The sequence below is a fragment of the Aythya marila genome (genome assembly GCF_965140915.1).
Source record: "Aythya marila genome assembly, chromosome: 5".
Lineage (NCBI taxonomy): Eukaryota > Metazoa > Chordata > Aves > Anseriformes > Anatidae > Aythya > Aythya marila.
In genome coordinates, this window is record NC_139046.1 from 17,688,222 (window position 1) to 17,703,402 (window position 15,181).

Sequence of the window (15,181 nt, forward strand, 5' to 3'; positions counted from 1 at the left end):
AGTAAATATGCGCGGTACGTCATAGAATATGCAATATGTCCCTATTAGGTTCCCAAAATAAAACTTAGTTCAAAGATAGTACATTAGGTTTGTGGTAGTGTTACTGTGTCTTCTATCTTTAATCAGCTGGGTGGGTGGTGGCTGACAAGTCAAACCCAGTAACTAACTGACACACAAAATGTCGCAGTTCAAAGAAAAGCTTTGGCATGACTCTCATTTACTATAACATATTAGCTTTATACTTCTCTGGCAATGAAATGCTGTCTTAAAATTAATATGAATTACAGCTCCATCCCTGCTTTAATTCCTTAACACTGTTCTTTGAATGGACAGCTACCCAAATGGAAAAAGAATAAGACCTGTTTTTAGCCAATAATGATTTCAGAAAATACATTATACCATTTTCCCATGAGAAACATAAGGGAAAAGTTGTTTTGTTTATTTAGTTGTTTGGTTGTTTGGTTTAATCATAGTTCTTTAAGGACTCTTATCTGAACTTCTTATTTGCAAGAAATTGAAAATTAGTGATGAATTTTAAAACAGCCCATATAGGTTGCACATGCATTAACATGGAGTAGTTCTGAAGTGAATCCCTTGGAATTCCCCACTTTCTGTATATTAGTCCAATTTGCAAAGCCATTATGGTGCATGCAAATCTGATTCATTCTGATGGAAAATAAACTAGGAGTCCACTCAGGCACCCCGAAAATATGCTTCAATACCTAATGGAGGATACATGGGTCTGAATGAGTGACTAACTTGCAACACCATGAAGTCCTCAACATCTTCCAGCATATATCAAGCAGACATGCAGAATGGTCAAGACTTTCTACCATGCTCTGAAGGGCTTCTCATGCTGTAGGAATGATGAAATGGCCTACAAACCTTTAAATTTGCAGTTGACTGTCAATCAGTATTAGGAGGAAGGATTCAGAGTTCTTGATCACAACTTGGCCAACAGAGAACTCATCTTAAAGAACTATGATTAAATCAATAGAGAACGACTTTGTAAGAGCCTCAACACCAATGTCAGCAAAATACTAAACTGTTTCTGCACTGAAATATTTGCTAATGTAGATTTAGCCAGAAAGAGCTGGGTGCTACTGTGAAAATATCAGCCTTAATCAGATGAAATCTCACGAACAGCAAGGTGGAGTACTTCTATGAGCACTGCAAAATGTCCAGTTGAGTTTGCATTTAAATATATAATTCTGTTAAAGTTATTCTAACATAAGTAGATTTAATATGCAAAGTGAATTTTTTGTTTCTTTTACTATTAGCTTTACTAAATGCAAGAAAATGTTGAAGAATGTAGATAAAGATGGCTTACAAACTAGGTTTTTTTCATAGAAAAGTAAGACATATACAACAGTACATCTTAGGATGAATTGCTGCATTAAAAGATATAAGGTGGCTCTACTGAGAAAACCTTAGAAGCTGCAGAACATTTATGCTGGAAAGGGAAGAACTTTGAATACTTAATCTTTCTTGGAGAAGAAAGCTGTGAGAGATGTTAAATAATTGTGAAATACTCAGTGACATATTGAGATGTAACAGATGCTATGGCATCATGTCATAGTCAAACATTGTACTAATTTTGTAAGTGTCATATATTTGTTAACATTCCTGTTCCTGGCTAAGGGCAATTTTGAGAGTTAGTAATATGAAACTGTAGTGTTAAAAGAGTACAAATAACAAGTCAGTTGAAGTTCTACTTACTCTCTCTGCTGGGGAAGCAGCACACAGATATATTTAACTGTCTAAGAAGGCCTTGGTTGAAGAACTTGAAATTCTCTATTTTGACAGTGTATTGGAAGAGGGAAGCATTATTCCAGAACTGATATGCTGTACACAAACAGAGCATCCCTGAAGAAAGACCCTAAGTATCCCAGATTTTCCAAGTCCCCATTTGGAAGATAGGTCACACCTTGATGAACTAGCAAATATATTAGCAGCATGTTTTAAACCTTCTTTTCTCTGAGAGGCTCTTGATTTGACTTAATTAATTCAATGGAGGGTGTTGGGGGAGGGCTGCTTGTTTTTTTCTTGGTCTTTTTCCACATTTATTAATTTATTTGTTTATTTGTTTATTTGGGGGGGAGGGGGGAGAGGAAGTGGACAGATTTTAATACTGCCCTGAAGTCAGATCTACAGAGACAACTGCAGAATAGTGCAGATGGTGGAAACCAGAAGCCCCGTCTGGACAGAGACTCAGGATTTCACTGTGTAGAAGATGGAAAGCAGAGTCCTGAAGCTTAAGCTGAGCTCTAGAAAATTGTAACTGTTGTACAGGACAGACCTAAGACGCACCTGTCCCAGTGTCCAGCCTCTGACCGTTGGCAGTAGTGATGATTAACCATATAGCAACAGGGCTGCGGAGAGTGCTGCTTCCGCAGCACCCTCTTTTATCAGAGGTTTATCAATCAGAGGTTTACAACTCCTTGCTATTACATCCTGTATTACAGAAGTGATTTCATCTTGAATCATACTTGCTCTTTTCTTTGTCTTTGTCTTTTTTTTTCTTTTTTTTTTTTTTTTTTTCTCAGTCCTGCTATAGTCTTTTTTAGATGATTAGAACTGCACTCAGTGCTGAAATTGTGGAAATAACCATGGCTTTATATAGCAGCATAATGATATTTCCCATTTTATGTTCTATAGCTTTCATAACAATAAGTTGAAGATTCAGTAGTGAAGCACAGCTAATTCAGAAATTATATTAGGAACCGGTTAGATTTCTTTTTATTTTTTTCCATTATCTTCAGTCATACATTATGTAACTTTACTATCATAAAAAATATATTTCATGAATAATAAATAAAAAATAGAAGTCATATTTTTTGCAATATTTAAGCACTTACATAAATAGGAAGATGGCTCTTGCAATCTACAAAACTGTTGAGGCACCCAACTCTTAGCTTCTGGAATCTAACAGTCCTTACACTAACTACTTATGGGGCTTTGAAAATCCTGCAGGCGTTAGCCTCCATATTTAAGATTTTAAAAGTAGACACCACATGTGAATAAATACTAAAAAGAACTTTAAAAATAAGACAAGTCATAGATCAGAGCAGAGTCTCCTGCCCTTAACCTGCCATATTAGGCAAGCAGTTCCAACCTTTATGCAGGGCCACAACCTGGGTATATGTGATCATATGATCGACATACGATGAGACAGAGACAACTACTTAGAGAGATTTTCTCCATTTTCAGCAGCCCATGCGAACAGCTGCAGATTTCTAAACTGAGCAAATCACCTAAATTTACTGGGGCTTAAGAAAAGTGACTCATCTGGATTTATAAAAAAAACAAAACAAAACAAAACAAAAAAAAAACACAAAACACTGAAACTTATTAGGTGCCTTTGACGAAGACTAGTCAGATACTATGATTACATTGTTGACATGATTATAATAATTTGCTCATAATTATGAAAACTGTCACAGTCTACAAGCTGGTACAATATAATAAAACTTAGTTCAGGAAAAGACATTCTCAGGCATACAGAATTGTGGACTGTAAGCCAAGGGTGAGAAATACAGAATTGTGGACTGTAAGCCAAGGGTGAGAAATCACATCGTATCTATTGCTGAGAGCCAGTCATGGCAAAAAGAACAGTAGGATAACAAAGAAAACATTTGTAGCTCTCTGATATGTGCCAGTTCTCTACCGCGGTGATTCATTATTGCAGTTCCCTGTTCTCTATGGCAATTTTCTAACTCCTGTATGGAACTAAAATGAAATGGTGTACATAGACCAAAGGACATAAAGAAATTTAGGCATCTTACTCCTGATGAAGAAGAAATACCCGATGAGGCCAGGTCCATGGTCCACCTAGTTCCATAGCCTGTCTCCAGTTGTGCTGATGGGAGATGCTATTCAGAAAGAGTGCACAAGCCAGGATGCTACCCGCAGTTCAGTCCCCTTGTGTTGCCCCAGAGGCACTGAATTAAGAAAGCTGGAGGGGACACCACTTATCTTGAAGACTTGTGAGAAAACAGAACATTTACTTTACAGGAACTGTTAAGCACAGACTAGTGCTAAACTTGAAATGACTTAGACCCTTCCAATCATCACTGACAAAACAAAGCCTAGACCGTGTCATAAGAAAATGTAAACAGTCCAAGGTTTTCGTAGTGTATGTATGATCCTTCATATAGATATGTCATTTGATGTTCTTCTACAGTTCTTTTTTTTTTTTTTCTAGAAAGTGTACAAATGAGATTAGATTTTAACTGCTAATTAATGGTGTGCCACAGTCTTGTGCTAACAGAGGAAATTCTTCAATTTCTCAATTCTTCAATTCTTCAATTCTTCAATTCTTCAATTCTTTCAATTCTTTCAAGAGGCAACTTTGCTCTCACTTACATCTTCTGTCTTTTAAATGACTTTCCTAGCACTTCCAGCACAGCTATAGCTCTTAACAGGGATGTTGGTATAAAAGTTGGAAAGATCCAAGGATGTGCTTGCATGCAGAAGAAGGGTTGGACAAATCCTTCAGTTAGATTTTACTTCAACACCTCTATTTAGTTGGGCTGAAAACAAGAAAATTATTTTTCTCAATGTCATGTCCCTGGATCTCACAAAGATGTGGTTGATGTGGTTCATGTATTGCATCATTTTAAACATGGTGAAGAAAATGACCTAACTAAGGAATGAACACAATCATTAAAGAATAGCATATTAATAAAAAAGATCACAAAACTAGTCTTCCAGAAAATAGAAATACACAATGCAGAAAATAATTGAACACATATATTCAGCAAAGATTTCTCATAAGCTTGTCAATGAGGTTTTTTGGGCACTTGAATCCCTTTAGAATATGCTGTGCTGCTTTTATACAGTAATTTCAAAATCCAAATGCTATTTAGTACTGAGTGAAATGCCTCACAGAGACTGTCATATCAGAACAACATTGACATACCAGACTTGTAATCTCATAGGAGAATCATATCAAGTTTATTTAATAAGATCCGATTTTAAAAAATGTGTTGATTGACGTAAGTATAGTGCTGTCCTGTGATTCCTTATTGCCTGAGTACTGTATTATCTCCTGCATGATCTGCAATTCTTATTTATACTTAGGCCTTTTCATGTCATTCTCACACTGCAAAGGGATTTTAGAATGAGTGTAAATGTAATTTATACTCTTTTGAACATGCCTTTATATTTCTCAAATGGTATAAAATGAACAAATGAAGATCATAGGCATGGCTATTTTTATGTAACTTTCTCTGTGTTTAAAGTTGTGGGCTTCTCTGAGAGCCTTTGCAGAACATCTCAGATTCCTGCAAATATTACTTCTTCCAAAGTGCCTGACTATAATTGAAGTACCTATCTTCTATCTCTCACTTTAGAGGTTTTCTTCACTCCTTCTGTTCCACAATGGATGTGGACGTGACATCCTGTTATTACAAGAAAAAGGGGAGATTTCCAGGAGATTAAATCTCAGTTAATATAAGGACCCTTTGAATGTATATCTCTGGGAAGCATACCTAAAAATTCCCCTGAAGGAGGATCTGAAGCTGAGTTAAGCAGATTGTATTTTTTGTCTTGTTTTGTCTTGTTTTCCAGAGAAACACTGAATCTTCATACTGTAGATGAGCTACTTCAATTTCCTCTTGACTTAACTTTTCTGTTTACTTTCCAACAGTATGAATTTAGTTTATATAAAACAAGATTTAAACTTCTGTTAATAAAATTGCTACATAAAAGTTTTAAATAGGTTACCATATTTAAACAGTCCTGCTGACTGTAGAGTAGAAATACTGATGGGGACTTAGTAAAGACACTATTTTGAACAACAGAGCTGGAGCAGGTCCAGAAGCAGACTGCTTCACCCCTCTGCAGATGGAAAAGGAAAGTCCTGTTTGAGGGGCATGTAGGTGAGTGAGACAGCCCAGCCTGCTCCCCATGTAACAACCAGTAGGTAAAAGCAATGGGTGCCAGTGGTAAGAGACTGTCTTCTGAGATTTCCTGATCTGCTCTTGGGGAAAGTCTGCCACTTACCAGGGGTTCGTAACAAGGATGTTACCTGGAGACCACCAAGCCTCGTACAGCCTAAGGACTGTTATCCACTGCTGCTGTCTCACGTGGGCACCAGTGATGCAGCCAGGAGCAGTCTGAGGAGTATCAAGAGGGATCACAGAACCCTTCCATCCCAAACCAGTCTGACTCTAAACGCCAAGCTTGCAGTGTTGTGTCAGACTGACCAGAGGATGTCAGTAGAATTGAGAAAACCTTGGAAAATTACACAAATATGAACTTAAAATATTGGAGGAAATATACAAACAAAGAGAAGTGTGATTTTCACGTGAGAATAGTTATTATTTTTTTCCTTTGATGCATTTTTATTCCATGGGCATAGTTATAACAGATTATTAATTGTGCAAGGGATTTTTTTGTAATCCATTTCACCTGATGCAAAGTCAATATGTGCAGGAGGACTACCTAGGGACCAGTGAAGGTAAAAGTGGGGTTTTCAAAAGTGTCTATGAAAATAAGTTGCACACCTCACTGAAGTCATTCCACATGTTGCTGAATACCTTGGGGCTTGACACAGCACGTAAAATGATGCATGAGCTAATTCATGTCAGTGAAAAGTAGTTGAAGCTAAACTGCTTTCAATATCTGAGTTACTTCTATCTGAGCTACTTCTGAGCTCTTTCTAACTGGGGAGGTCTCCACAGCAGAGAAATACCCCTGGACATTTTTAATATCCCACCCATAGTCAGTGGAATTAGAGATGTCAGTGAAGATTTTATTTTGTCTGCACAATCTTGAGTTCTGATGGTAGTGCATGAAAACAGTAATCTAGTTACATGTCAGGTCTGGAAGTTTTGTTGGAAGATTTGCAGCTACACAAAGCATCTTCTTACTTACAACATATATTTGATTAAAAAATCATTGGTGCCCGATAAACAAGAAACACTGCAATATCATTTTTTTGTCACTTTTCAGAGCATAACAGTTAATCTAACTCTACAGTTACACTGTTACTGTATGATATAAAATATATGTTATATTCACTTACCTGCAATATAGGGATAGGGTTATGTTAAACTTTGTATTTTTATGATGTTTAAAGCCTCCATGCTGTAAACTGCATGCAATCCAGTATAAAAGCTTTTCTTTCCTTTCAACACTCGTGGTCGCTATTTCAAGAATATTTACTGCAGCAGCATCTATCCTTGCACAGGATCCCATTAGGCAAAGCACTCCACAAACACATCTTTAAAGGGTCTCTAAGAAACAGGTGCACACTCAGTCCATCTTTCTTCCTGCTGAGATAACCTCCTACTCCACTGTTTTTTGACTGATTTTACTTATCTCCAGCTACACGTATGCTGAAATTTTTGCAGGTTTTGCAAAACCCACTAATGCCCCTTCCTGAATTAATCAACAGATAACCTAAATATTTCACCTCTGTGAAATAGTCTCTGGTATTATCGAAGAAATCACCCAGGCAGCAGTAGGTTGGCACGCTATGTTTGGTGTTTTGCCTCTGTGTGCCAGATAATATATGTGCATAATTGCTCAAGTACCATCTGGGTGCAACTTAAGATGTGTTGCTCATTGATAACGAAAGCACTGATTTGGTCCCACACATCAACTACAAGGGTGTTTAATATGAGCCTGCTTGATTTGGTAGGACCTTGATATTAAAAAAAAAAAAAGAGGAATGTCTTGTCAAAACCTTTAAAGAAGTGTGCATGTAATAACAATTTTTCCAAATGGAATGAAAGTGTGACTGGAATATACCTAATTGTTTGACACTTGAAAAATATAATGTCTATTATGAGCATGAAGTGTCAGTATCAAGCCTTCACCCAATTTTACATATACTACTAGGGCTTCCCTGACACAAGGGAAATGTTAGGGAGTAGTTGGGTTTAAAGGTGGTCACAGCTTAAGCCAGTTGCTGTGACAGTAAATGGGAAAACTCCCTTTGCCATAACAATCGATGGCATCACCCTTGTCCCTCCAGAACAGTGGGAAGTGCCAGAGCCATCTTTAGCTTGCTTTAAAAGTCAGGGCAGGTAGAAAAAGACAAGTGGACAGTGCTTTGACCTCCAGCAATGCTGGGCAGTGGAATGGGATTCTCTATCAAGAAAGCTCTTCTAGGCTTGCTTATATTACTCATTCTTGTGTGTTCCTTCCTAAACATGAATATGAATACATGCTCTATAGAGCAGTATATTGACATTTGTCAAAACCACTGCCTGAAGAGGGAGATCCTTAAGCAAGAGCCCCAAAAACTGTGAGGACTGTGGAGGAGTTGATTTTTGCAAAAAGAGTGAATGAGCTGTGATTGTTCAATGAGGAGTGAAAACTGAGCAAGGACATAGTAACATTATTCAAATGCACAGAAGACTTGCAGATACTAATACTTTTCTTCACATCCATTGATAGTACAAAAGCTAATGTGACAGAACTGTAGCAAGTGAGATTTTTCTTTAAAGCATGAACTCTTCAGTGATCAGGGAGTGACTGGTAAGGATCTATTACCTGGAGACATTGTCAAGTGCCCATTAAGAGGGGGTGTCTAAGGACAAGCTGAACATATACCTGCCAGGAAAAACTTAGGTATAGTCGGTTCTGCCAGGGGGCAGGGAAATGAGAGAATGACCTTTGAGACCCATCCAGCCCCTGCTGTGGTTCTCTGTATCGCACTTGAAGACGTCTCATCTCCCATGCCTTTATACCACCATTTTTTAATAGTTGTTCAGCTGAGCCATGCCCTTAGCAGTTCTTCCTGATGACCTGTATTTGAGATGAGCAAATGGTGAAACATTACATATTTGGAGTTTTTAAATCAGTTTTAAAATTTGCTTCCCTACCTGATAACTTCCAATTTAAACACAGATTACTGTCATTTCAAATGTGTGCAAAAGTGATAAGGGAGGTGACTAGAAGCTTAATATTAATTTGCTGCTTTTATCTTTGGGAAATTAACATTCTGGCAAGGAATTTAATTGGGCTTTTTTGTTAATTCTCACAGTGATGCTTTGGTTTTTCCTTTTGGGACTGCAGAGAAAAACCAGCATCTGGTGTTTGAGGATGCTAGGGATTTACACCATATTATGTATAATATCTCTACTGTAAATAAACAAAATGAATAATTAAGTGAATAATGAGGTGTCCTGAATGATGACTTCTCTGACTGTATCCATGGAAAATCAAAAATTCATTTGTACTCCTGTAGTTTTTGCTCTGTTGGGCATCTTGGGCTTGTCATTTCCTATATGGATAGGTATATGGATAGCAATATATTTTTTCAAGCAGAAAGCTGAAATAATATTAATGAAGGCTACTGGATAAAATGGAGGGAATTTTGCTCTTCAGCACTCTATCTGTGTTATATAGGGTAAAACAAAAAATACTGGAGATTGTGTTATGGCCCTGAGGACATGACCAGGCCTTACTGCTTCAGCCCAGCTTCCCTCAACCTGCCAGGCCCAGGCCCCCACATCACCTTGTGGTCTTCAGCCCCTGCCCCAGCAGAGCTGGGCTCCAGCTCCTCACAGCCTGGCCCAGCCCGGAGATGGGCCTCAACAAGTGGGCCCACGTGTGGGCTCATGTCTCAGCCCATTCATCCGTGGGTGGTGCTTGGTGCCCTCGGCTGCCCTGTTCCTGGCTGGGGTGGTGGGACAGACCCTGGCCACCAGGCCTGTGCTGCCTCAATAGGTTGTGAGGTGTTTTTTTTTTTTTCTCTTTTTTTTTTTTTTCTTTGAGTTTAGAAGAAATATAGAAGACGGATATTGAAGGTGTTGTATGGTCTGTCCTGATACAGAACACAGTTCTTAATTTCTCTGGGGACATATTGGATGCACGTGCCATCTTCCACAGCGCCATAACAAGTGGCCAGATTTGCAATGGATGGTAGGAGGAAGTGTTCAAATGTGTGTGGCTTGTGCATGGCACAAAGGGCAGCTCTGCTCACAGCCCACGCGGCAGTGTAAGGACAGAGTAAGGGACAGGACAGAAAGGTGACAACACAAATGACTACTCAGTACCTTTATAAACATGTGGTGTCAGAGTGCACACATGATTTTTTTTCTTTGACCACTTCATTAACTGCTTGTGCTTAGAGCTGAGATCGAGACCCAGGCTGGTCCTGTGGCGAGGCAGCAGGAGCCACCTCCCACACCTGGGCATGGAGTCAGCACCCTGCAGGCTGCGGCAGGCATGGTGCCGCAGGAGTCCACAGGAGCACATCCTGTCCCCCGATCGTCCTTCTGAAGGGAGATTACCAGGGACACCCGACACTGGGGCTGCTTGAAGCTGTGGCTGGAATTAATATTACCTCAATGCCAGCTTTCCACCTTGAGCAGAGCTGCATATAAGTAGAAGGCAAAGTGATTTTTATGCGTATGTGATATGATAATTAAACTTAGCACTTTCTCAGCATTTGCTATTCAAAACTGTAAAGGGAAGCTAAATGAATTGCCAAGGAGACATAGTGAAAATTAATGATGGGGATAGGACTCAGAAGAGCTGTTGACATCTGGGCTCAGTGCTCTGCAGAATATCCAGTCATCGGTTAAAATCTGTTAATATCACCATAGGTGAGCATCCTCATTTTTTTTTTTTTTTTTTGACAACTCCTCTGGCAGTTAGCTATGGTTTTGTGCCTTCATTTCAGGCCAGTGCCAAGCATGCTCTTCTCCTCTTCTCTGGGGAGCTGAATTGGCAGGTGACTGCTGCAACCATCTCACCCCCTTGCTCCATTCCCGTGGGCCAGTGCCCACTGCCAGCCATCAAGTTATGCAGTCAGGAGTGTGAGCCTCCCCACCTTCCTATCAACACCGTGCTGCTTATGAAGGATAAACTTTAACAACTGTGCCAGACAACATTCAAATTTGTAACAAATAATGTCACTGTCGGTGATGGAAAACTTCATATATCTCATTCTGGACCACAACTGTATGAAAATGAGTCAAAAAGCATTGGTTCTCTGCAGGAACATCACTGAGATTTGATGAAATGACTATTCTTTTAGAAAAAAGGGATTCTGATGTCTGCCTTAAGACACCATCTTATATAACAATTTATATTCCCAGAAACATGGCATGAAACTGTTAGACATCACAACTACACAAAGTATGGTTTGTCCGATGTTAAACCACCAGCAAGGACAAACTATTTTTAGAGCTGTCATATATTATTGCACCTGAGCTTTATTTGTCTTCTGATTAATAGAGGTTTTTCTTCAGAGAAGTTCACTTGAATTTTATACTCATTTACTAAGTCTTATGTTCCAATTCAATTTATTTTAAAGCAGATTCTTTGGGGAAAATTATAAAGCTAATTTGAATTGATTCTTTGGAGATTCAGGCTTAAATGAAGTGCCATAAAATTGGCAGTCAAAGTGAAAAAATAGAATTGAATGTTATACTTGTATTACTCAATGGACACAGGCACCTTGCTCTTTGCTGCTGAGGGTTTTGATGTTGTATATTTCAGACAATTTAAACACACCTAAGAATGAAACTTCACTGAAGTTTTAGTTACTAAGGAATCCACAGAGTTTTCCTTGTTCAAATATATTTTATCAGATTATATATCTATGGCTGACAAGATCAAAAAGTTATTCATATTCTTTTTCCATTTTTTTCAAAACTAGTTCTAGAAACTCTTACTGGTAATAGTCCTAATTTTGAGGAAGTAGAATTAAGTCCTATATTTGTAACACCTCAGAAATACGTTACTTCAGTGTCTGTTTGTCAGAGTAGTATTACTCACCAGGAATATTGTCTTACTCCTTTTCCAAAACTACAGGCTAATATTTGGTAAAAATACTGAGCTGTTTTGGATGTTGAGCAGTTTAGAAAAGGTCTGAAGTTTGGGTGGCAAATGTGTGGCTTTTTCTGAAACCAATGACGTTTTTAAGGTTTTAGGATCTCATATTCCTGGGCATCTAAAATCACTAATCCTTTCATACAATTTAGGTCACCATGGTAATTCATTAACAAATGAGCCAAAATTTGGTCTTACAGGTTTTCTGTCAACAGGTTAGTTCAAATTTTTTATTGTTTTTCTTCCCTAAAGCCTGTAGACATACCTAGAAAAACGGGCCCTTTTGTTTAATAAAATTTATGTTTCTCTGTTACTATTTGATGCATTTACAGCTTGGGAAATTCACAGAAATAATGGCCAAGGAGCTGGTTGTTCAATTTCCTGTCACATAAATTACTGGCTGGATGTTCATTACTCCATCCCAGCACTGTGCTTCCAACCTAATCAGAAGCAGAAGTGAGGATATGAAAAGACATGCTAGAGAAAGCTCCAGTCCTTTCCATTATTTATTCTATACACGTGGTCCTATATTAGAAATGATTGTTATGTTGTATGAGTAAATACATTAAGAAATAAATAAATAATAATAACAAAGTAAAAAGGTTTTTGTTTGTTTGTTTGTTTGTTTGTTTGTTTGTTTTAATGTGAAAACAATTTTACTGAAAGAAGCCTTCAGTCTCATGATTATTTTCTCCTATGCTCAGCTTTCCAAAAAGAATTAGACAGGAGCATGGATGCTCATTTGCTTTGGCCACCCATTGTAAGTGTTGGACACCTGAAATCAGACACCAGAGGTGATATTTAAATGTGGAAATGGAAATCCCCCAATCTTTCACACATGCTGAGTTGCTACAACCCTCAGTGATCTCAGTGGGAGCTGTGGCTGCTCAGCATTTTGAAAATCACGCTGTTTGAAGTGAGGTGCTTAGTGAAGGAAATAGATGTCTGACTGCCTTGATAGCGCTTGAACGTGCCCTGGAACTGGATGGAGGTGAGGGGGATGTGATGCTGCTCTTGTTTGCAGTGCTGCTGAGTTGATGGAAACCCATGGACTGCTCCCCTCACCCACCCCTGGCTTTCTGAAAGTAGTCTGGCGCCTGCTCTTCAAAAAATTTCTTTAGCCCCTTTTTAAATAAATAAATAAATACATACATACATACATAAGAGTAGAATTTGCCAATGTGCTGCCAGCTACAAGCGTATCTTAAGCTGCTGGGCTCAGGGCAGCACCACGTGGTACATTACCTCATTTGCAGGGCAGAATTTTGATAGAGTGAACTGATCTCTGGATCCCTGGAAATCCTCCTCCATCTGTCATGATTACAAAAAGAATATCGTTTGCTGGGCAGTACCTCAAAGACAGATCTATGTCCTGGTTTTATATCAGTGGCTGAAAATCTCACCTTTCCCTCTATTAAAAACTGAACTGTTTCTGAATTCCACGTGCATTAAGAATGTAACACAGTGAAGAATAAAGAAAAGAATAAGAGAGGTAAATTTTATCCAGTTGTCTCTGCTTTGCATTTCTGATCTTTCTCCACCACAAGTCAAAGTCTGTCCTCTCCACACAGAGTAGTGCTTTAGGAGCTAGTGACCCTGCACCAGGGGCATCCCCCCCGCCTTTGCAGTGAGCATGTGGAAAGACAGCAGCACTGTCCAGTCCTGAGGGCTTTGTCTTATTTATATGCTATAATATTAAGCTACATCAGATAACTTTTTTTCAATGGGTAAACTCAGCTGTCTGTTCAAGTTACCTCTTTTTGCCCAGTGATCTCTGGTGAATTCTGTTTTTTCTTTGGAGAAGGAAGATGTCTGGCAGTTTTGGTTGTTACTCAGTTGTCAATAACAATACAAAATAATATTTGCATGATATTTATTTATCTGTTGAAACTGTTAAGGGTTATTTTTTTTTAAGATTTCTTAAATGTTAAGAAATCTTTGGGATATTATTAAATTACATAGTAAAATACTTTGTTCTAAGGGCCAAGTTGGTTATGATAAAGGACCATAGAAAGTATACAAATAGAAAGTAGGAGACTATATTTTTTAGAAATAAGCTGTATTACAGCAAGAACCTACTGGAAAAAGTGTAAATAAATTGAGATTTAAATATTTTATATATAGATAGATATTTAATATCAGTGGAGTGTCCTTTCTGCTTAACAGTGCCTGAACCTCTTTCCTGATGTGAGTGCTGTCCCTCAAGCAGGGGGTCTTGTGTCTCACTTGTCATAGGACGAAAACCCATGTTTTTCTCAGTTTCTGTCTTCTAATCATTACTTTAAATAGACACGACTTTATTTGGGTGTTTATTTGATCTTGTCACCAGAAACAGTAATATAGTAAAAGCAGTTCTGTTTATTAGCTGATGGAACTAAGCCCTAGGCAATACGAGCTCTAACAACAAAAGAGCTCACATACCTATTTAGCTTCATCCAATCCTCTGCTTTACTACAAATTAAAATAGATAGGTTTTCTTTGTGAGTTAAGCAGCAGATGCAATTCACATTCTTCTAGACAGAACAATCATTTTCTTTAGAAAACTTTTTGATATGTCTTTTAAAAGGTTCTGACATTTTTGTTCTCATCTCTTCTAGGGGCATGTGAAAGAAATACGGAGATTCAGGTGCAGGAAGAAAAAAAGGATGAAGCTGAGGAGAAACAAATAAATGGGAAATGGAAAAAATCTAACCAACCTTTTCAGAGGAAGCTGAGCAAGAACATATTTTTTACTTCAAACTGCCCATAGAAAGAGTAATGTAAATGAAAATACTTGCCATCACTTCAAGCTACCAATAGGCAGTCTTGCTGTAATTACTTTTGTCCATGTATAGTGCTATGGTATCATACATGGGGGTAAGTGCTCTAGAGATGTCAATAGATAGATAGGCTTTTGATAGTCCGTCATGTAGTGTTCAAGGTGAGAAACAGTACAGTGGATAGAGGATTACCCTTATTTGGGAACTGGATGTACATCTCTATGGCAAAGTGGAGAGCGAAGCAGAGCGTGCTTTGCACAGCACTGTATGTCCTTGCTCCACGCTATCCATGAGGAAAGTGGCAAGCCTGACTGGGTGCTGCTGGCAGGCAGGGTGCTAGCCAGCAGTCGTGGTGCCCCCACCTTTGCAAATGTATTGACAACACATATTCTGTGCAGACTGCATTTTCACTCTCTGATGCTTTCCAGGTATAATTACAATGGGACATCAATATCCAGTTCCAGCCACAGCTATCTTCACTATTTTTTAATTATCTAGTGACCTTGGTGACTCCATTTATTTATTTCATTATTTTACCTATCTATCAGAAAAGTAAAATCTGAAAAATACATCTGAAGAGCCAGAAGATGTAGAAAAGAGATATTTTCACAAAAGCCCAATTTGTA

The 15,181-nt window shown here is 38.4% G+C and overlaps 1 protein-coding gene across 1 annotated transcript in view; it reads left to right on the forward strand.

Annotated features, from left to right (window-relative positions):
* Positions 1-14,517, forward strand: part of EFCAB11 (EF-hand calcium binding domain 11) — a 78,083-nt gene extending 63,566 nt beyond the window's left edge. The window contains exon 6 of the mRNA XM_082760533.1: positions 14,394-14,517. Within this exon, the coding sequence (XP_082616659.1) occupies positions 14,394-14,403 (10 nt within the window). The 3' untranslated portion in view covers positions 14,404-14,517. The remainder of the gene's footprint in view (positions 1-14,393) is intronic.
* The last annotated feature ends 664 nt before the right edge of the window (positions 14,518-15,181 follow it).